Source organism: Acomys minous (assembly GCF_964271855.1).
Source record: "Acomys minous genome assembly, chromosome: 6".
NCBI classification, from domain to species: domain Eukaryota; kingdom Metazoa; phylum Chordata; class Mammalia; order Rodentia; family Muridae; genus Acomys; species Acomys minous.
The window spans coordinates 4,582,299-4,603,483 of NC_140487.1; the positions used below are offsets into that span (position 1 = coordinate 4,582,299).

Here is a 21,185-nt window from a genome sequence, read left to right on the forward strand (position 1 = left end):
CCCACCAAAGATAGTATTTGTCAACAGATTGTGCTTCAGACAATGGACAGAGGAAGAGGTAGACTCTGCCTCACAGGGAAGTCCATCTCCTCCTCCTCCTCCCTGTCTTCCTCTTCCTCCTTCTCCTCCTCCTCTTCCTCCTCCTCCTCCTCTTCCTCCTCTACTTGAAAAATGTCTCTCCCTGAACTGTTCGCCTGCCACTGTGGCACAAATTGTGCTGTGTTACCTCATCCTCACTTCTGTCACTGTAGAGACGAGCGAGCTGGATTTTTATCTTAACTACTGCCGTTTCAGATTTTTAAGTTTTAGAGGAGAACAATCTCATGCAATGAGGCACTTCCCTTTAAGACACTGCCTTTCTGCTTCCCTCTGGAACTTGTTAGTAGCAAGATTAACTGTTCTTCATGAAAACAACAGTGTATGCATGGAATCTACAACTTAATTACTTAACATTTGTAACATCTATGAAATACTTTGTAATAATATAATAATGTAATAATGGCAATGGTAGGGACTCATTCTTTACAGATAACCTGTGAAGACAGTCTAAACCAATGCCAACCAAAATAATTAAATCCATAAGGCACATTATTAGTTTATTATAGTTGATAATAATATATAAATGTATGTATACAGCTTTATACATAAATTCTACGTAATTTGAAAATCAGATTTCAATTGCATTTTTAGAATTTATATGTAAAGCATATAGAATCTGAAGTTCAGATTTCAATTAGAATTGATTAGTGTTATTTAGGATTTCTTTGGAGATCTGTGGTTGTCTGGCTTTCCCTTTTTACTTCTATCTTGACATATTCTCTCTTTTTCTTAAGGCATGAGTTTCATTGGTAATTTACATAGCAGCTCCGAATGATTTTCTGACTCATAAAGCACACATGAGTTGTATTCCACTGGGATCACACAGACCTAGAAGGACTTTGGATGTGATCTCTTGCCAGAGCAGCCTTGTTCTGAATTAAAATTCCTCTACTGTCATAGAAAACAGATGCCTGAAAATGGGACCTGGGACCCCAAGGGAAACAGGTCTCAGAGCTTCTTCCACAACTAACTGTGCTGCCTGGGGCAAACATGCCTTCCCAGCAAAAGAAAGGTGAGTAGGGGGTCCATCCAAGAGCAAAACACCATAAAAGGTGTCAAATGACCACAAATCTGATACCCACCACTCATCAAGGAATGCTAACATGGCTGTGATAATTCAAGCATTGCAAGTTAGAGCCAGATGGCCAAGCAGGAGTAAGAGCCCTGGGTAGATTTAACGTTATTTTACTTTTGCCATCTGAACATGCTTCATGAACACATGCAAAGATGAGGAATTAAGTCAAGAAAAATGTTAAAGAGGGAGTGACATGGACCAAGGATTTTCGCCCTCTTATCTCTGTTTTGCAAGTTAATGAGCCATGGGTAGCAAATTTTAAGGTAGCCCAAGAGCAAACTTGATAAACTCATATGGCTGAACCAGTTTCTTATAAAACTTAAAAGTCCCATTGGTGCTGTCGCCATGGTGCTCAAGACAGTTCAGGGAATCAAGTCCCTGTAGAGTTTTGACAGATGCAATGAGTTCTTTTATTCCCTTCATTTATGTTAAGTATGTGCCTTCATTATAGCATTTACATTAATTTTCCACTTAGGTTTATCGAGCTTTCCTACAATCTTGAAGCAGAAGATTATTCGATGTCTTTGTACCCAGAATGCCCAGTGAAGCATCTGGCTTCACATGACTTCTCTGTCCCTAGGCAACTATTCTATATGTGGATGTGAAGCTTATTAGTGCAGAGTTGCAGCCAAGATTAGTCAGGTGCCAAACCTCAAGTTCTTATTCTACCCCTGTATCCCCCAAAAAGGCAACGATTATTTTAGGTCACATACAGTCAATCTCCTCTCTCTCTCTCTCTCTCTCTTTTTTTTTTTCCTTCAGTCATCAGATTCTCTTTGTTCGTTCATTTGTTTTCATTTTTTCAAGACAGGGTTTCATTGGGTAACCCTAGATGTCCCAGAACTTGCTCTGTAGACTGGCTTTGAACTCAGAGACCCTCCTGCCTCTGCCTCTCAAGTGGTGGGGTTAAGGGCATGTTTGGCTGAAGCTGCCTTCACCACCACCACCACTACCACCACCACCACCACCACCACCACAGGGCCTGTCATCAGATTCTTACTCAACATTCACAGAGGATGTAAGATTGAGAAGTTGATGCACGGTAAGTTGTGACTGCCGTCCTTTCTAGACAATGTCACTGCTCTAAGCCCTCATGGGGATCAAGCTCAATGCCTCCCAGGGGATCTCCTTTTTCTTTCCTTCAGTCTTGTTTGACTATTCCGATGTGGAATTCATGCTTTTTTTTTTTTTTGGTCTCCCCTTTCTTCCTCTTTCTTCTGGCAGTGTTACACACATAACCCTCCCTTTCCACTTGACCCTACCTCGAGGATATTTCTATAGAATTGACACCTTTGGTGTCACTGAACTAACTTAAGTCCCTCCCAGTTATCTGCACTCTGTATTTGAGAGTTAAACTATGTGGCCTTCTTTCACGATGCTCTTTGTGGGACAGGATAATGAAATTCATGGGCGGGTAGGATAGGGCTGGGAACATGAAAAGGGAACATGTCCAGGTAGCAAAATTTTAGCCATTGCACCGTAGTTTCTAATAAACACTTATTAGATATTTATGTTTGTTTAAAATTATAAAAGTTCTAGAAAAAAATTATTTACCAATCAGAAGAGGTGTCTCTCCTTTGTCATTTTTGGTGTTGGGACAGACCCCCTTTTCCAGCAACGTCTTGACATTTTCCACCAGACCAGCTTTGACAGCCAGAGTCAAGGGTGTTTCTCCATCACTGGTTTTGAATCCCCAGAGTCTTTTATAGGATGCTGAGATGTGAAGGCATTTTGTTGAGAAGTTAAAAACCATTATCTGCTTAGGTGATTTTATGTAAATCAGAATCGCCTAACATTATACACATAGTATTGAGCAAAGTAATTAATGTTAAATTGCTTAATAAGAGAAGATACAATAAAGAGATTACAAAAGGCCAGTGATGATTAGCAGACATACAGACCTGCTAACCCAGTTGACAGCTAGAGAGCCAACACCTACGCATGAACTTGTTTTCCTTAAAATGAGTTACTAGTTCTCATTTCTGAATACATTGGAAGTTGCTTTCCAACCCTTTTAAATACATAAATTATATATGAGGTTGGTTTTGTCAAATAAGGAATATCTTATGATACAGAAGAAAAACTATCAGGGTCATCCTATATATGTCAGTGTGGCCACTTCATTCTCTAATTGGCTGGCTACTTATCAAGTATTTCTCATCTCTCAAAGTAAAAAAAAGTAGGAAGCTGGGCTGGAGAGATAGCTCAGAGGTCAAGAGCAGTGGCTGCTCTTCCAGAGGTCCTGAGTTCAATTCCCAGCAGCCACATGATGGCTCACACCATCTATAATGTGATCTGATACCCTCTTCTGGCCTACAGGTATATATGCAAGCAGAGCACTATATGCACAATAGTAAATAAATAAATCTTCTTTTAAAAAGTAGGAAGTAACACTGAAGCTCAAAAGGTAAGACATTCTTATATGTTCTATAAAATATGGAGATGTAAAAAATATGTAAGACAACACTGTGTTGACAGTGATGTTTACAGTATAAAAAAGTAACGTAGTATAAGGATAATCATTATTTATTGTAATAAACAAATATAAATAATGTATATATGTATATATGATATATATCCTCTTGGAAACTAGATCAAGAATAGTCAAAGATAAACATTTTCTAAATTAACATTTAGAAATCCTTTATTTTTATTTCTCTACTTATGCACATGTGAGAGCCTATGTAAATGTATGCCACACGTGAGCAGGTGCCCACTCAGGACAGGAGAAGGTGTCAGATCCCTCAGAGCTGGAGCTACAGGTGTTGATGAGCTGCCTGATGTGGGTTCTGGGAACCAAGCTCACCCCATTTGTAGGAGTGGCAAGTGCTCTTAACTGATGAGCCATCTCTCCAGCGCCTCAAATTAACCTTTAAAAGGAAAAAGTAACTTCCTATTTGAATCAACTAAGCTGTGACCTATGAAGCACCTATCGGTCACACGTGGTAGCAGTGCCTCTCTCCCGCCCTGCACAGCAGTCCTAGGTGAATGGATGCAACTGCTGACTTGCCGAAGCCTCGGATTGTGCTAGCCTTTTATTCTGCTTTTTATTTTGGCTTCTTTCTTATGCCCATTTGATCCACCATAACGTCTACATTTTTACTCTAGTATTTTTTCTTCTTTTTTCTTTTCTTTTTTCTTTTTTTATGTTTTCTTACCATCCAGAACAGTCTCAAGGATCTGTTGAATGGGTTGGACAACGGCCTCGTGCAACGGGAACCACCCTTTCTCGTCGGCTTCATCCAGAGCAGACTGATATTGCACACACTCCTGGAGCTCAAGAATGCGACCTACATGAAACATGTGCACCCATTACACACTGGTCGTGACGTAGGGCGTGCTCGGCTCCACCCCACTGTGGAATAGATGCCCACTCACCTCGCCTTATGGCCTCTACAAGCTTTCTGTTTTGATCACTTAGTGGCACAAACCTAGCAGAGAAGAAGAAAAACAAGCTGTATTTGTACTCGAGGTGTATTTTAAGGAGTTTTTATAAATATCTGTAATAATGAAATTACAAAAAAAAAAAACCATATAGAAGATTTTCTTCACCTTAAAAATTTTCAGGAGCCAGACACAGAGTTTACTAGTGAAGCGAGCAAATCACAAGATTAAGAAGGTTTGAGGGTCCCTCTAAGAAATACAAATGGGGTAAGTGAGCGTGTTAGCCTTCCTGGGTATTGTTTTCTTCATCTAGGTGGGGTTCAATAGGAAGACTCTTCCAACTTTCAAAACTATGTATTCAGTAAATGTTACCTGGGTCTTAGTAGCTGCTGAGAGGCCCTTGGGAGTTTACGGCTCACATGCATGTTACAGGTATTTAACCAAAAATCAATTAACAGGCAGAACATGTACTGAATGTGCTTCATTTCAGTGGCCCAGCAGGTCAGGGGTTAAGCTCACAGAGCGATTATGTGGCATGTGTCCTTCTTGAATGGCAACAGGCACATGTAATGCAGGCATTTGCAGTGTTAGGCAGGAGCACCTGCCAACATTACAGGGTTCTGAGTGCCCTGTTGGGAGTGCTCAGGTCTGAGGATCTGTCACGGGTTTCAGTGCTATGAAAAAGTTTAAAGACCATACATTGTATGTAGCATGTGCCCTTTTAAAAGTTAAAAGATTTATGTGCTCTGAAGAGAATCCAGAGTATTACATGTCTCAAAAGTTCAAGAGGAGGAAAGTTGGAGAGATGTCTAGCTCATAAAGGGCTAGCTGCATAGGCGGAGGGATCCGAGTTCAGTTCCCAGCATGCGCCTGTAATCCCAGCACTGGGAGGTGGGGACAGCTGGATGCCTGGGGCCTGTGCAGCTAGGCAACCTAGCTAGACTCCAAGCTCAGTGAGAGACCCTGCTATAAACAGAAAAGCAAGAGAAGCCACTCAGTATCGATCTCTGGCCTCCCTAGAGTCATGTGCACACATGCCCATGTATCTGTACAAACACCCCCCCCACACACACAGAACCACCCATCCAGACACAGGTGCACATGTGTGTACACACACACACACACACACACACACACACACACACACACATGGGCACTGTGCACACAGCTCAAAAGCAATAATCTCATAGCAATGAGTATACTCACAAGCACTAGTAAGTTCCAGACTATAAATTTCTAAACACGAGAATGTAGTGTAAAGGTAAAACAAGGTCTATTTTTTTTATTGTGTCATATATAACATATTTATTTTTGTGATTTTAGATTCTATTGATACTATGCTTGTAATTTGTATGTATGTTTTAGTGTGCCTACTCACAAAGGTCGGCTGACAAGGTGGCAGGACGTGTTACACACAGACCCCTGTCAATCTGTCTATTTTATATTCTTCTCACAAATGTCTTCCAATTCTATTCATTGTCCTTCTTAACTCCACATTAATTTAGAATAAAGGCAGTCTCCAGACAAGTTCAGCTAGGGATTTTCCACTTGGGAAATTTCCATTTTCTACACACGGTGAGTATTTGTAGATTAGATTATTAAAATATCTTCAAAGTTGACATTTTAAAGTTGTTAGACCAGAAAAGAGTATGCATGTTGTGGGGGAAGTAAGTGTTGAGGGTAGTTGGTCCAACTGCTACCTTTCGGGATGGAATACAGCCTGGCTCGCTTCAATGGATTCCTGGATGCACAGCTGAATGTCGTAACTTGCAAGATGGTCGTCATTAGGGTCAGCGTGAATATCCATACCTGCAAATCATTTTGAAAGAGATGACTTCTTATTCTCCACAAGGGGTTCAGAACAATAGGCGCAATTAATGTAACAAATGCGAAACAAAAACCAGAATATATTTACCTTTCCTTGGTAAATACGGATAAACACCTGAGATCTTAATCCACGTGAATGTAAACGCCACCCTATTAGCTTCAGCTACTCTGCTGAAACTCTGATTACCTGCTCCTTCAGTGGCTGTGCCATTTAACTCGGACTTCCCGGCACTGTCTACAGAAGGGCTCTTGCCTTTCGTTGGCTTCTGACGACTACTGTCTCGGGCCAATCATCTTACACAGCCCACCAAAACCTTAGAACTCAGCTAGAGGTGGAGGGCTCAGTCAGCAGCGGCTCTCTCCTGCTCTCTACAGTCCTCACCAGTCAGCGCCTGCTGCTCTCAGAGTAACATCGTTTGCACATTTGAGATGAGGATCACCTTAATGTCAGCTTTACCGAGGTCTAGTGCTTTTGTAGATGCCCATTAATTCTACTGATCATTTCTGCCCACTCATCACAAGCCACAGCTTTTGACTAGCCTGACTCCCCTGGGGACAATATACAAAATGAAAGTAAGTGATGTTTTTTGTTTGTTTGTTTTTTGTTTTTGTTTTTGTCTTTTACTATCTAACTAAAAGAGTAAATATCTCTCTTTAAAATTAAATCAGACCCTTTGGTTATTGGCATGGATTTTAGTAAGTATAGAGGCTGAAGATAGTCTTACAGTTGGGTGACTTAGCAATATGCAGTTATCATTAGCTGGCAGAACTTGCGAGCCCAGTGCATTCCTTCTGACAGCTGGCATAGGACTGTGCTTTTTAAAGGGGGAGAAACAGAAATAAGGTCTGCAAGCAATTTCCAGGCACAGATGACAACGTGCTGTGTGTCTTCTCAGCTTTCAAGGTCAGGTAATCTTGAGAGACAGCTCTAAATGTGCTGACAGTCAAGATCCCCAACCTCCGGACAGACTGCACAGAAACTCTACAACATTTTGTTCTTCGTTTTTCTGTAAGAAGCCTTGCCTGGTGGGATGCCTTCTGTGGTCCCAGCACTCAGGAAGTGGAGACAGGAGGATCACAAGTTTCAGGCCAGCCTGAGCTGCATCAATGAGACCTTGTCTCAAAGCTTCAAATAAAAATAAAAACAAAAAACATTGTCCCGTATAGGCAGCCTTACAACTGTTTTAGAACAGGAAATATGGTGGTGACACTAGGAGACTGAATGGGAGATTGTCCCATGCTCCACTGGGCTTACTCCTATTGCTGCCATAACTGTCTCCTTGCAGGCCAATGTGTACATCGGGGGTCTTCTTCACCAAAAAAATTCAAATGGACTTATTTATTTATTATAAACTGGCCCACTGTCTCTTGTCTATCAACTCTAACCACACATGATCAGAGAACGATGGTGCAACCTCCTCGGTGTCTGGAGAAGCACGTCCTCATGGTCTGGGGTCCCCACAGGTACCTCGAATGACGAGTGAAGGGGCTGATGAATGAACGAGGAGTCATCTAGCTCTTCCTTGTTCTTACAATTGACCGCTTCTCTCAGGGATGCAGTTTTTCTTCCAGCTGAACAGACTGACCGCTGACTCTGGGTCTGGCCTCATTTTCCTGGGACCCATGGATTTACATCCGCTTCTTTCTTCACAAGGCTGTCCCAGCTGCTCTGTACCCTGGTCCCCACAGCCTCGAGCCTGGCACAGGAGGCTTCCTCCTACTGCAGGCGGGGTTGGAATTCTCCACTTCCTCTCTCGCCCTCTTTCTGTGAATATCTCTTCTGATGTGACATTTTCCTGCCATTTGAATTAACATGCGTTCCATATTTGCTTTGCAAGTTCTTCACATATTTCTGTATTTGTTCTAACTGGACTATTGCTTTCCTGAGAGAGAAAGGGAACAAACTGCTTTTCTCTCTCCTCTCCCCTCTCCCCTCTCTCCTCTTCTCTGTCCTCCTCCCCCTTTCCCTCCCCCTTCTCCCCTCCCTTCTCTCTCTCACCCCCTCTCAAAGTGCTGGGGCCTCAGGGCATCACACCTGTGAGGCAAGCACTAAGCCACACCACTCCATGCTTTCTCCTTTATAGCGCTTTCTTTGATACCCCCACCCCTAATTTATCTACTCTAAGTGACAAGTGACTTTCATCAGTGGTGACAGGAAAAGTTCTGGACTCATTCCTAGCAAGTATGCACTGAGTTCTTCAGATAACACAATTCAACAGCAGGGTTAACCCTTAAGCGGTCTGCCTTACTTGCGGATGTAACCGCAGAGGCGGAGCTTGGCAGAGGCGGGGCTTGCTCAGAGGCGGGGCTTGCGTGGTTATGGGACTGGCGTGGGATGAAGAGCAGCTCCCCTCTTCAAACACCCAGTTTAAATCTAACCCTGTTTTAAATGTGGGCAGCCGGTGCCTGATGCACTGCATGCCCCTTAGAGGCTAGAGTTAGTCTGTCCAACCGATCCCTAACATTTTTCTGTTGTATTTTAACTATTGTCAAGAGGGATGTTATCAGCTGGGCCTTGTGGCCCACGCTTTCAGTCCCAGCACTGGGGAGGCAGAGGCAGGCAGGTCTATGTGAGGTTTAAAAGAGTTCCAGAACAGCCAGGGCTGTTACACAGAGAGACCCTGTTTCAAAAAAACCAAAACCAAAACCAAACAACCACTACCACAACAACAAAAACAAAAAAAGGGATGTTAGTAAAAACCTGGTTACTGGAAAGTCATGACAGAACAGCTTGACTCCAGAAGAACTGAGCGTTTGGATGAATGTTGTTAAGGCTCTCACTTCTCAGTCTAGAGAAATCACTTGGCACTCTCTTAAGAACGGTGCGCCACAGAGCACTGAACTTTCTTCCAGAGAAGCCAACTAGTGAGAGCATCCACTCTTCACTTGTACAGTCGTAGCTGACTTACAAAGTGACTGAAGCAATCCCCGCCCCCACCCCTGCCTCTTCCCCTCTGCCTGTCTTCCTTCCCCTCTCCTCTCTCTCGCTATAGGTCAGCAGTCAAAGTTGGGTGTCTTCCTCTATGGCTCTCACATTATTTTTAAAGAGACCTTCTCTCGGAGCCTGGAGCCCACAGTTTCAGACTGACTGGCTGGCCTGTGAGCTCCCAAGATCCAGATGTCTTCTTCGTCCGCGGCACGGAGGTTACAGGTGTTCACCACCGAGCTTGGTGTTTGATGTGGGTGCTGGGGATCTGAACCCAGGTCCTTACAGTTGCTCAGCTGACGCTCGTTTTCCCAGACCAATACTCAGAATGTTTGACCTACACTGATTTCATTCACAGCACTTATGAACCTCGCTAAGGGTGGAAACACACTTCATGACACATTAAGGATTCTTTCTCTGAAAGGCCATGCCAACTTTGAATATAAAGTTAACTCATGGACACTCTGAAGCTTTTTTTATGTTTTAGATATTGTTTAAAAAAAAAAACAGCTGAATTCCAGATTTCTAAATGCTAAGTCCCCAAATGTTTAGTTAAGATTTAAATGGTTCTCAATTTGTTTTACAGATGCACATGAGTTCAGTCCCACACTTAGATGTAGAGAAAAGGGAAGTTTGGTGACTCTGAAAACTATAAAATAGGTTTGGAAGGAGTAAGCATGGCGCCGAGCGGTGCTGGCGCACGCCTGTAATCCCAGCACTCAGGAGACAGAGGCAGGTGGATCTCTGTGAGTTTGAGACCAGCCTGGTCTATAGGGTGAGTCCAGGACAGCCAAGGCTACACAGAGAAACCTTGTCTCAAAAAACCAAAAGAGAGAAAGAAAGAAGGAGAAGAATAAGGAAGACGATAGTGCCGTAAGCCGTGAATCATGGAGGGCCGGCTTTGTCTCAAGAACCATGCAAAGCGCTTTTCACCCATGCCTGGTTTTAACTCCGTACTCTAATTGTATGTGTTACGGACCGTTGCAGATAAGTGGAAGTTGAGCCTTATCCCTTTAAACTCTCACGCTGCTAAGCGAGCCTGAGCAGAGCAAGGAGCATGGACTCCTCCCAGGCCTCTCAGAAGCCGCAGACTGTTGCTTTTAACAGAAAACACGTCGATCCTGTACTTGACAGTCAGCTCTCGGTGACAATAACTTCCAAAAATAAACAGCAGCTTCCCAAGGCACATAAATCACTTGCTTTGGCTCTGCGAGGGGAGGTGTTGTGTTGCATAGGGTGGTCTGAGGTTTCCTAAGCTTGTCTTCATTCTGGACTTTTTTGTTTGTTTGTTTGTTTTGGAGTCTAAACATCACTGTCTAGAAAAAAAATAGGATGAGCATGCTATCCTGCCTGACTGAAGTAGTCAGGAGGTGGGGATGCTGGAGAGAGCACCAGGGCGTGTCGCCTCGTTCCATCAGGCTCTCTAAGCTGCCCCCAATCCTGCACCTGCACTGATGCCTTCCTGTCCAGGTGCAAAGCATCCCTAGGATTGTGCTAGCTCCTGTGTCATGAAAGCACTGCATTCCTCCCCTCCCCCCCAAAAAAACAAGGATAAAAACAAACGATCACATCTTTCATGAGCTGTTTTGTAGGGTCACTTTCGATTACAGCCAAGTCTGTTGCCCTACCTGCCATGACTCTGTCTTGGGCATAATAAAACAAAAACTCTCATCAGTCGGTAACAAGGGTGGTGTGAGAAGCAGCTGAGTGGACAGCTGCCTCCACTCTGCAAGGAGAGGCTCTGTGTCCATAAATATCGCACCGCGCTCAGCACCTGTCAAGTCAACATCATTCTGCCACACTGGTGAGGGATTCTGTCCTTTAGGGCACATTGTCCCCCCTTCCAGTGTCCTTTTTAAAATGCCAGTAGCAGCCTGGTATTGCGGCACAGTCCTCTAGTCTTCGGCCGCATGCAGATGACTGAAGCAGGAGGTCAGCCGGAACCATACAGCAGAGAGGACTTCAAAACAGACAGACAAACAAATCAAAACGTAAAATGTCTGTGGCACCATGCTGGCCCCCACCACAGAGGCAGAAATTCTAGAAAGAGTTTCAGGCATATGAAGCAAGAAGGCTGATGGTCAACAGGCCGAAATACAGTGGGAAGTGAAAGTGGATTAAAGCAAGCACAATCCTGAAAGATTGTGTCTTCTTTTCTGCAAGTGTAGGCCAGACTCAGACCCTGGGTTCCCAAAAGAAGTGCAGGTGTCTGCTGTGTGGAACGCAGAGCCTAGTCCACAGGGGGTATTTTCTTTTACCTTGAAAGTGTTGTGATTCCTGACTGGTGAGCTGGTCTCCTGGCATCCCAGGGAGGATCGTGGACATTTCCCCTACCAGAGGAAAGGCAAGAGTTAAGGGGTTTTTTTTTTTGGTTTTGTTAAGAAAAAGGTTATTATATTATATAGTATTAAATGATGTTCATTTTTATTTATCTACATTATGCCTTTTGTATTTATAACTTTAAATACATAGCAAAATAAAATATTTTTTATGACTTTGATGCTTCGTGGTAGTCATACCATTTATTTTGCCAGAGTCCCTGAATACTAAATAGCAGATCGGATACATGGTTTTAATTGCTGATCTGAGCAGCAGAGTTCACTAGCCCTGAAGAGTTTCCGGAGAGAGGCATGCCTGTCAGAATTGGGCTCCACTTCACAGTCACGTCTGACCCTGGTTTACAGCTGACACAGTATAACTGACAATTCTTTCTTTCTGGCACTGGAGTTGTCTCTAAGAGAGACACCCTCTGAGTGACAGGAAGAACTAGATAGATTCAAATAGTGTCTGTCTTTCTTAACACACACACACACACACACACACACACACACACACACAGAGAGAGAGAGAGAGAGAGAGAGAGAGAGAGAGAGAGAGAGAGACCTACCTACCTTAGTCCAGAAAACAATATCATTTTTGTATTGCCTCAAAGATGTGTAATTTTCTATTTTGGAAAAAGAAATGAAAAGCCAGATGAGTCCTAGTGTGACAGCTGGTACCTGGTGAGAATTTAGAAAGAGCTGGCTGGATGAATGAAAACTTACATAAGCTGGTATACACAGCCCTTAAGATAAGACTGGAAGTGGATTTATCTTTTTTCTTTTTTCTTTTTCTTTCAGTTTTTCAAGACAGGGCTTCTCTGTGTAGCCTTGCCTGTCCTGGACACACTTTGTAGACCAGGCTGGCCTGTTTATTTTTTCTTTACATCATACATATCTTTTTTGGGCCCAGTTCACTTCCAGGTTTGGGAGTGCATTTATTAATAATTGATTTCTGTATAAATTCTCTATTGACAGGACCTGCTACACCAGCTTTGTTTACCTTCCGTTGCACATTGCAAAGGTTGACATTTTCTTCTCCACTATTAATTTCTAAATCAAATTCATTTGTGACAGAAAGGTAGGTGGAATTATGCTAGCTTTAGGAAATGACTCAGAGTGTAGGAAGAAGCTTTTCATGATACCCACATGGACTTCCGGAGGAAAACAAACTCACTAGAAAGGGAATAGCCTTGTGCAAAGGACGACTGATGAACACAGAGCCTCGTCTATTGCACCAACAGAGCCCCTCCTATTGTACCAACAGAGCCCCTCCCACTGCACCAACAGAGCCCCTCCCACTGCACCAACGGAGCCCCTCCCACTGCACCAACAGAGCCCCTCCCACTGCACCAATGGAGCCCCTCCCACTGCACCAACAGAGCCCCTCCCACTGCACCAACAGAGCCCCTCCCACTGCACCAACGGAGCCCCTCCCACTGCACCAACAGAGCCCCTCCCACTGCACCAATGGAGCCCCTCCCACTGCACCAACGGAGCCCCTCCCCTGCACCAACAGAGCCCCTCCCACTGCACCAACGGAGCCCCTCCCACTGCACCAATGGAGCCCCTCCCACTGCACCATCGGAGCCCCTCCCACTGCACCAACGGAGCCCCTCCCACTGCACCAACGGAGCCCTTCCCACTGCACCAATGGAGCCCCTCCCACTGCACCAACGGAGCCCCTCCCACTGCACCAACGGAGCCCCTCCCACTGTACCAACAGAGCCCCTCCCACTGCACCAACGGAGCCCCTCCCACTGCAAGCAAAAAATTAAAAATAGTTTTCTTCTTTATATTGCTCCATTTAGACATCTATCTTATAAAAACTACCAGGGTTGTAGGAAAAGATATGTATGTGAGAAACTTTCTCTCAACTTAAACAACCAAAACCTTAGAAACAACTCAAATGGACAATGATAATGAATGAATATGAAAGATTGATGTGCATGCAATACAATAGAGTTACCAAAATTAATAGATGAGAAGAATCCTAGAGTCACACTCAATAGTCATCATTAACCAAATATTACCAGATGCTTATAAGAAAAAAAATGAGATCGAGCATTTATTCCCTCAGTTTTACTAAGATAAAGGAAAACAAGACTTGGCTTTAAAACTCTTTGAAGCACTGTAATACTTTTCTACTGTTGTGATAAAACACTATGACCAAGGTAACCTATAAAAGGAAAGGTTTATTTTGGGCTTATGATTCCAGAGGGTTAAGAATCCATTACCACCGTGGCAGGGAAGTGTGGCAGGAGGCACATCTGAGAGTTCACATCTCAAACCACAAGCAGGAATGGCACCACAACTTGAAATGGCACTAGGCTTTTAAATTTTCAAAGCCAGTTCCCAGTGACACACCTCCTCCAGCAAGGGCACACACACACACACACACACACACACACACACACACACACACATTTACCACAATATATATATTTAGTTGCCACAATACAGCCAATTTGAAAATACCATCCCGCATAGCTTTTAATTTTCTTTTGGTAAAAACAGTATGGGGTTTCATCAAAAACTAAAAATAGAGATAGATGATGATCTAGTCTATTTCTCAGAATTTCTGGAGGAACTGAGGTCTGCACTCCCATGCCCACTGTGGCATTCATTATTCACAATAACCAAAGATGTAATAAAGCTAACTGTTCAGGTGAATGGATAAAGTAAATGTTCTGTATATTACTGTGGAATGTTATACTGTCATAAACAGAAGGGAATAAAGTCATGTGACAAGAAGGACGAAGCCATAGAGCATTATATTACATACAATGAAAAAAAAATCCACCAGAGAAAAGATACTGTAAGATCTCAAAACACGCAAATCCAAAAGCGTTGACTCAAGGAAACAGAATTGGATGATAATTGCCAAGGGCTTTGAGGTGGGCATTTAAGGAGGTGTCTTTCAAACGGCATAAAGTTTCAGTTATGCAAAATGGAGGAATCCCCGGACTTATCATATGGCAGTGAGTCCACAGCTCACACACAGTGCTCTACACCTGAAATGCTGGAATTTCAGCAAAGCAGGTGAATTTCAGAAAAGCAGGTGGTGCCCCATGGGGATGTTTCGTGGTCTGGGAAACAACAGATATCTGACAGACGAATCACTTAACAGGTCTCATCAAGCACAGGAGTCCTTTCCTAAGGTGTTACATCTGTGTGCATGAGGACAAATGTTTATATTTCAACAATTAGTGAGAGGCAGCTCCGCAGGGAAATTTCAAATAACTTAAAAAGTGCCTTTGGCTTACTCAGCTGGGAAAGGTGAATGAATAAATTAGCTATAATTACAATAAATACGTCTTAAAGATGATCATGTGTTGCACACATGTCAGAGACAGAGAGAGAAACAGAGAGACAGAGAGACAGAGACAGAGAGACAGAGAGAGAGAGAGAGAGAGAGAGAGAGAGAGAGAGAGGGAGGGAGAGAGTGAGAGAGAGAGAGAGAGAGGGAGAGAGAGAGAGAGAGGGGGGGGGAGGGAGAGAGAGGGAGAAGGGCTGTACATGTATGTGGAAGCTAGTGCTTTCTTTGTGGTCCTCCACTTTACTTACTGAGGACTAAGGCAGGGTCTGTTTCTGAACCCAGAGCTCAGCGACTTAGCTGGTTTGCCCCAGGGATCCTCTGTTCTGTCTCTGGATGGTTGGGATAATAGCTGATCTCCATGGCTACCTTGATCTTGTGTAGACACTGGGAATCTGACTCTAGTTGTAAGCACTGTATACATTGAGCCATTTCCCAAGCCTCTTATTATTCATACATATGCACATATGCACACACATATAAATATGCATAAATATGAGTATATACAGATCTTCTCTCTAAAAAATTTTTTCCGAGGCATGGTTCATTTTGTTGGACATAACAATCCCAGTGCAATATTCAACTCTATTCCAGACTCAAACAATGCTGAGGTGTTGTATAACTTAGTATCTTATGCTAAAACCATGCACGAGCCATTAACTTTCTCCTGCTGGAGACAGTGGAGATTAGAGGCTGGACCTCTGCCCCAGTACTGGCCTGTCCACATCAGCTGTCAGTAAACACTATTGGATGTCTGACCTTTTCCGGAATGAGGAAGTAGAGCTTATGGTGTCTGAGCAATCTTGATTCAACTATGGACGTGTCCTCTGACATCTCTATTATTTTATTCTTCTTCCTTTTCCATGGACCAAGCCACCCACAGAGCTGAAAGTCACCGGGCAGCCCATGCAGAAGCCCCATTTTCAACATGCCCAGTGCTTGTCTGGCTTCATCTTAAGTCCAGTGCCAGGGAGCTGCCTTATCTCTGCCAGACCCCTTGATACCTTGTCTAGGTTTATGGGTTGGGAGAAACATAAAACTCCATCCTACCTCGAAACCAAAACTGAGTAGCCTGAGTTCTTTCTTCTTCAGAACCACGCTGAGAAACTGTGGCTCCTCTGGAGCCCTTTTAAGCATCTCCTGAGAAGCTATCAGGACTCCATTGAGCCTTCTCTTCCCAAGGCTGCATAATTTCTCTCGCTGTGACATGGTTGAACCTCTCGTCATCTCCACAGCTTTCCTGTGAACACGCTCATTTATCCATCTCTTTCTGAAAGAGACCCTGACCTGTAGGGGGCTCAGCGGGTGCAAGGCAGAACAGCGCGCCACCAAGCGGCCATACCCACCTCCTGCTTATGCGGCAAGCTTCTGTTAACTTAGGCAACATCAGATAAGCCTGGAGGCTGTCATGCCACACAGTGGAACCCCTCCTGCCCCCACGACTACAATCTATACCTCCCCCACCATCTGCTAAGCCACCCTCCGCGTTGCTCGTGGCTTACTCCTACTGCCTTTCATCTTGTTAGAGTTAGACCTTTATTCCCATCTGCTAAGACTGAATGCATCTCTCCCCTCCCAACTACTCTCCTAGTCACAGACTTCATAAGCATGTCCTTTATGTTCTTGTACCCTGTTGACGAGGACAAAAGTGGAACAGAAGTTAGCATAGGACAGAGGCCTCCAGGCTTGCGTGGCTCTGCTGCTTAGCACCCTTGGGAAAAGCTGTTTATGCACTTACAAATCCTCTTACAGACACTACCATGCGGTCTTCACCTCTCAATTTTGATATCCAGATCATCACAGAACGTCCTCAAATCCTTCTTGAAAGACAGACGCGGAGCATGGGCAACATTCTTCTACTTTATATTTATTTATTTATTTATTTATTTATTTATTTGAGACAGAGTTTCTCTGTATGTAGCCCTGGCTGTCCTGGAATTTGATTTGTAGTCCAGGCTGGCCTCGAACTCACAGAGAGCTATCTTCCTCTGCCTCCCAAGTGCTGGGTTTAAAGGTATGCGCCACCACACTTGACTTCTATTTTTTGTTTCATTTTAACCTTCCTCTACTGATGGAGAAAAACACCAAGGAAAACTGGCCCATGGGTTCCCAAGGGATTCGGGCTATTCTATCCACCAATCAAAATCCACATTCAGTGTCAGTTGTGTTTCAGGCTCAGGGCCCTCCAGGGCCTACCCAGTCATACAGTACGGACATTAGTAGAGTTTCTTGCTTTTAAATACTGTGTTCTAGCTGCTGGGCGATGATGGCTTAGTCAGTAAAGCACCTACTGCATAAAAGTGTGACGACCTGAAACAGAGTGCCCAGCACCCACACAAGAGCTAAGCCAAATACAGACAGACAGACAGACAGACACAAAACCCAGGATGGCAGGCAGACTTGTGGAGATCACTCTCCAGGTCCAGCTAAAGTCCCTTTCTAAAGAGCTAAGGTGGAGAGTGACAGTGGGACAGTCTACGGCCATACCACCCTGAAGGTGCCTGATCTCGTCTGATCTCGGAAGCTAAGCAGGGTCGGGCCTGGTTAGTACTTGGATGGGAGACAGTGGGACATACTCAGTGTTCACCTCAGGCCTCCACATGCACATGCACATACACATATGTAGACACATAGACACACATGTGCATGTGCAAATAAAAAATAATAAACAGGCTATCAAAATAGATTAGTAGGTAAAGTTGTTTGCTGCCAAGGACAAATGACCTGGGATCAATCCTTGGTTCCCATATGGTCGGAGAGAACACACTCCTGAAAGTTCTTTCCTGAGCTTCACAGTGTGCCAATGGCATACACATGCATGCACACATGTGTATACATATGTAAATAAGTGTGATGAACTTATTAAAATAAATAAATAAAACTTTTAAAAAGCAGTGCATGGTAGGCACTCTCCCCATTCTTTCTCTTCTCTTTCAATGTTAACACTGAGGCAGAGCTGCTCCTCAAGAGTGTACATGTTTAGTGAATTTAATAATTACCACAGCAAATGGCTACCGAGGCCTCCTGTATATGCATCGAATGGATTGAGTAATTCAGTGTTCACAACAAACCCCTCCAGTTTTACAGGTGAAACCACAGCCAAGCTGGTCAGACAGTCTGCGCATGCTCACACAGTCTGCGCATGCTCACACATCAAAGGGACGGTGAGGATGAGGTCATCTCTAACTGAGCACACAGGTGTAGCTGGTTCCTACAGCTGAAGGGATTCATGAAGCACAGGTCTCATTTCATAACCTGAACACTCATACGTGTCAGAAAGAGTTTTGTAAAGGAATTTAAACAATCCACAAACTAATTAACTCCAGGGGGGAAAGTAGGCATATTTTAATTTGAAATTATTAGGTTTTCTTATAAAAACAAAGTATCAAATTATGATTTTTTTTATGCTCCAGCCACAAAGCAGTGATAGGTATGTTATAGAAATAAAACCGTTTTCTGCATAGCCAATTTCCCAGAAATTCTTCAGTTAATAGCCAATAAACACCAGCCTCTGCTGCATTTTAAGGGCTTGCAGTGCCATATGCAGGGGTAAATTTCCAGATCTACTGAGTTCAGCTTTTTTCTTTTCTATTGTAAAGGGCATTAGAAAGAAATCTGAACACAAAACATCAATCTTTGCAATTTATGACAAAAAAAAAAAGCCTCCATAGGAATTTATGTTAATTACTCACAAGTTGTTCTCCCCCCCCCCCCCACACACCTCAGAAACCATGAGAACAGATAAGGCCCCTGGGGTTTCTTTCACATGGGTTTTCTCCATGGGTATACTCCTACTTCAGATGTTTTTCTCATGATCTAGTTCTGTGACGCATAATAATTACTGCGTTGATAATCATTGAATCAATCTCGGCTTTATGCTATAATTAGATAGGTGAGCCCATTGGTGATCAATCAGACTTCAAGTGACAGGTTTCCACAACACCCTGTGTGTCCATCTGTTACGAATATTTCCAGTGCTGATACTCCAAAAGCAAGCTGATGAGGTGCAGATCAAATATTTCATAATCTCACCTTTTGGAACGGTCGTCTTGTTATTCCTATCCAGGGCCTTGCCTTCCTAAACCAGAGGAAGTGCCGGGGAGCTAATGTGTTCCTCGGTGATTCTAAAATTAAGCATCCAGTCGGTTGTTAAATTAAGATCTGACCTTGTGCAGCAGAAAACACAAGTGTTCCCTGGCACCGGGAAAGAATTATGCATGACTTCTGTTGACTCCCATCAAAAGAAATGCAAGCCCATAGAAGACTAATAAGATTAACTGTGTCCTGATTGGTTCAAGGAGTTTACAGAAACCATGATCTGCCAGCCCAGCTCCAGGGACACTTCTTAATGAAGGAACAAGACCTTCCACCCACACCAGTCGAAGTGTACAGTAGTATAAAACCAAGAGGTGAATTTGTGAGTGTATGTTCCAGCAGATCCCCCTCCTCCGGGTAAGTCTCAGTGCCCGTTATTTTTCATTCTTCAACTTTTCCACCCAAATCAAATGGCATTGGATGCAATCATCTTATACCAATTTACTACTGTCTTGAGTATGGTTTGCTCTTAGTAATTGCCAGTTACCAACAGGTACAGCGCTCTCAGCTGTATCCATTTTGACCAAAAATGCACAGGTCAACAAGCAAGTACATAGAATATACATACATTCATACATACATACATACATATATACACACACGTGTGTGTGTAGCAGATGTAAAGCAAACAAAAACAAAACAGAAAAATATTTTAGTTTAAGGAGCTAGTTCCTTAAAGGACCACAAAATCAGAAGAAAAAAAAAATTAACTACAGCTAATAAAACTTGCTGCCTTAACTGGCTGACGGATGGGAACAACATGCCTTGAGTTTATTTTGACAGGGCTATCTTTGTGTTACCCAGGCCACTGTCAACATTCACAGAGCCATCTGGCTTCTGTCTGTCCCCCCTCCCTTCCCCACTGACACTGCCCTACCCAAGCATGTCTGGCCTCCTGGCTTCTGGCCTTGACTGACTCCTCATTCCTCCTCTCAGAGCTCCATGTTGCATTAGTTGGCATGGATCTTCCCGAGTTTTCCACTGTAGGATTCTGGAAGCAGAAGCACGCTAGGCTTCATTTTTCTTCTCAACTCTTTGTCTTTTGTGCCACTGAGTAAATATGAATACTGTACCAAATCTGCCATTGACTTTCCGTTTCAGAAACACACAAGTGTGGAAGGAGCCTGCCTGCTCTTTAGCTGTGATGAGCAAGGTGTGCTTCTGTGGTCCTTGAAGAAAACTTAGAAAAACAATTGTTTACATCACCACTAACTGAAGACCTAGAGAGTAAAGGATGGGAATTAAGAGTTATGCACATTTTCTAAATTACTAACTGGATGGAATGTTTCCATAAAAATTGTTATGAAAGGCACCAGAGAATGCTAAATACTTCAATTTTCATACAATGCTGTTATCATGTCCATATTAAAAATTCAAATAAATCTTCAGAGTTTAATGGGATTTATGGAAAAAAATGTAAACTCAACATTTTCAAATGTGGTTCAGTGCATTGCAGTAATGTGTTAGCACCTGAATCATTTTGGGCTATCACACTTATAGAATAGTGACTGTAGATTCCTGTTCCAAATCACATTTAATGTAGTGTTTAAAGCAACTCAGAGAGGGAAAGCATGAGAGACTCCGTGGTTAAATCAGTGACATGGGCTACTGAATAACAGACTTACAAGTGCACATTCCTTATCTCACAGCCTCTGACACCTTTGACTTGCTTTAAAATTTCGAGTTCCATTTAGTGGCAGACGCCTGTAAAACTAGTACTGGGGCAGCAGAGGCAGAGGGACCATTGCTCAAGGCCAGCTTGCTACAGACTAAGATCTGATCTCAAATAGCAAGAATACAGAGACTCAGTGTACTCACCAGATTATGGAAACAGTACTAACACTGGGACTATGCCATTGACCACCTTTATAAGGCCATTCCTCGGGTAGGCAGCCATCCATCCACATGCTTAATAACACCCTCTGAGCAAAGACTGACCTGCGCATGCTATTAACGATTATCCTCACAGCTGAGTTTTTAAGTGTCATTTCCCGTGCATTTTTCTCAAAGTGGAAATGAAATGAATCTGACTTCAAGCAATGTGCCTGTGAAATTTTAAAATAGTAAATATTTTTTTAAACTGTGCCTTTGGTTGGCTAGTGGGGGTGAGTTTCAGAGAGAAGTGTGACTGAACAGCAAGCAAAG

General features: G+C 43.4%; 1 protein-coding gene across 3 annotated transcripts in view; it reads right to left on the reverse strand.

Annotated features, from left to right (window-relative positions):
• Positions 1–21,185, reverse strand: part of ASB15 (ankyrin repeat and SOCS box containing 15) — a 45,323-nt gene that overhangs the window by 9,387 nt on the left and 14,751 nt on the right. For all 3 annotated transcript variants that reach the window (XM_084785385.1, XM_084785387.1, XM_084785386.1), the window contains exons 2-6: positions 11,570–11,641; positions 6,259–6,367; positions 4,553–4,605; positions 4,333–4,464; positions 2,729–2,887 (exon numbers count right to left, since the gene is read on the reverse strand). In XM_084785385.1, the coding sequence (XP_084641511.1) occupies positions 2,729–2,887; positions 4,333–4,464; positions 4,553–4,605; positions 6,259–6,367; positions 11,570–11,636 (520 nt within the window). In that variant the 5' untranslated portion in view covers positions 11,637–11,641. The remainder of the gene's footprint in view (positions 1–2,728; positions 2,888–4,332; positions 4,465–4,552; positions 4,606–6,258; positions 6,368–11,569; positions 11,642–21,185) is intronic.